This window comes from Rhinolophus sinicus, linkage group LG05 (assembly GCF_036562045.2).
Source record: "Rhinolophus sinicus isolate RSC01 linkage group LG05, ASM3656204v1, whole genome shotgun sequence".
Taxonomy (NCBI): domain Eukaryota; kingdom Metazoa; phylum Chordata; class Mammalia; order Chiroptera; family Rhinolophidae; genus Rhinolophus; species Rhinolophus sinicus.
In genome coordinates this window covers 156,499,441-156,501,624 of record NC_133755.1, presented here as the reverse complement: position 1 = coordinate 156,501,624, position 2,184 = coordinate 156,499,441, and the positions used below count along the sequence as shown (strand labels likewise).

General features: G+C 34.3%; 1 protein-coding gene across 1 annotated transcript; it reads left to right on the top strand.

Moving 5' to 3' along the window:
- Positions 1-500: 500 nt before the first annotated feature.
- Positions 501-1,962, top strand: TAAR1 (trace amine associated receptor 1). Its single transcript, XM_019732740.2, has one exon. The coding sequence runs from the start codon at positions 501-503 to the stop codon at positions 1,518-1,520; it is 1,020 nt and encodes a 339-aa protein (XP_019588299.1). The 3' UTR covers positions 1,521-1,962.
- Positions 1,963-2,184: the final 222 nt, after the last annotated feature.

Below are 2,184 nucleotides of genomic sequence, written 5' to 3'. Positions count from 1 at the left end.
ATTTTAATTCTAAACTTTCTGGTAATTGATGTCTATCATTTAGAATGTAAGTCTTCCTCACAAAATCTTGCTTTGAGCAAAGATTATTTCCATAGATTAAAGCATATGAAACATTCGCCATTTAACCTTCTCTGACCTACAAAAATGTCAGTTTCATATATTTCAACCTAATAATTCGCTTTTCATTTCTAGCACAGTGGCATCAAGTAGATGTTTTTTTAAAAAAATGTTAAACTGAACCATTGCACCAAACTTAGAAATAGCTCTTTCCAAAATAATTATTTCCGGTAAGAAGTAATAGGTTACTATGTTAGAAGTAAGAGGAATCAAATTGCCAACGATTCACTTTTTTTTTTCCCTTTCATGTTTCTGGAATAGGTATATGGAAATAAAAGAAGGAACTCTAACCTGACTATGGATTTTGGAGAAAGATTCCTCAACACATAAAGGAAAAATTAAACTGCTTAGTTTTCCCATTTTAAACTGGGTAGCCCTCAGGAATGATGTCCTTTTGCCACAATATAATTAATATTTCCTGTGTGAAAAGCAGCTGGTCAAATGACGTCCGTGCTTCACTATACAGTTTAATGGTGCTCATAATTCTGACCACACTGGTTGGCAATCTAATAGTTATTATTTCCATAGCATACTTCAAGCAACTTCATACCCCAACTAATTGGCTCATTCATTCCATGGCCACTGTGGACTTTCTGCTGGGGTGCCTGGTCATGCCTTATAGCATGGTGAGATCTGTGGAGCACTGCTGGCATTTTGGAGAAGTCTTCTGTAAAATTCACACCAGCACTGATATTATGCTGAGCTCAGCATCCATTTTCCATTTAGCCTTCATTTCCATTGACCGCTACTATGCTGTGTGTGACCCATTGAGATACAAAGCCAAGATCAGTAACTTGGCTATTTTTGTGATGATCTTCATTAGCTGGAGCATCCCTGCTCTTTTTGCATTTGGAATGGTCTTTCTGGAGCTAAACATCAAAGGAGCTGAACAGATGTATTACAAACACCTTCACTGCATAGGCGGTTGCTCTGTCTTCTTTAGCAAAATATCTGGGGTACTGGCCTTTCTGACTTCTTTCTATATACCTGGATCTATTATGTTGTGTGTTTATTATAGAATATATTTCATAGCTAAAGGGCAGGCAAGATCAATTAATGATGCAAATCTGAAGCTTCAAATTGGATTCGAAGAGAAAAATGGAATTTCACGAAGCAAAGAAAGGAAAGCGGCAAAGACTTTAGGAATTGTGATGGGAGTTTTCCTAATATGCTGGTGTCCTTTCTTTGTCTGCACAGTCATGGATCCTTTCCTGGACTATACTATTCCACCCACCTTGAATGATGCATTGATTTGGTTTGGCTACTTGAACTCTACTTTTAATCCAATGGTTTATGCATTTTTTTATCCCTGGTTCAGAAGAGCATTGAAGATGATTCTATTTGGTAAAATTTTCCAAAAAGATTCATCTAGGAGTAAATTATTTTCAGAATCAAATCCATAGAATTATTATACTTCTCTGCTTTGCAAAAGCAGATGGTGACCACATTTATGAGCACAACGTAATAAACCACATGACCAACTGCAGAGTCTTTTATCAATTATTTGAGTCAAAGAATGTATGATGAGATATAATGCTTATGTTTTGCTTTCTATTTGGGAGATGGTAGATACTATCTTTTCCATTCTTACTATACATATGTAGCTTTGCAAGTCCAGAATTTAAGGTCCTGCATTTAAAAAAATACTTTCCTATTTTTATATGAACTGCTGGGAAATTGATAGTGTTCCTTTACCCAGTAGCTCAGTGGTAGAAAATATGGGGCTGCATTTGGTAATGCAAGTTACAGTGACTTTGTCATTCATTTGCTTGAATGTATGTCTTTTGTAAAATCAACTAAAAGTACACATTAAATGTTATATATTAAATAATTGCTTATACATAATTTTCTATTTGTCATGAATCCTTATTCATATACATTTAATTCTTCAATAGCTTGATTTTCAGCTTTTTAAAATAAGTTTTCCTGATTCTCATACTTGTAGGAAATTTGTAACATACAGAAAAAAACAAAACCCTATAGAAACATAAAGTAAAAATATCACTCATAGCTCACTTCCTGAAAGAACTATATTGTTTAAAATTCTTAAAAACATTATTTTTGGGG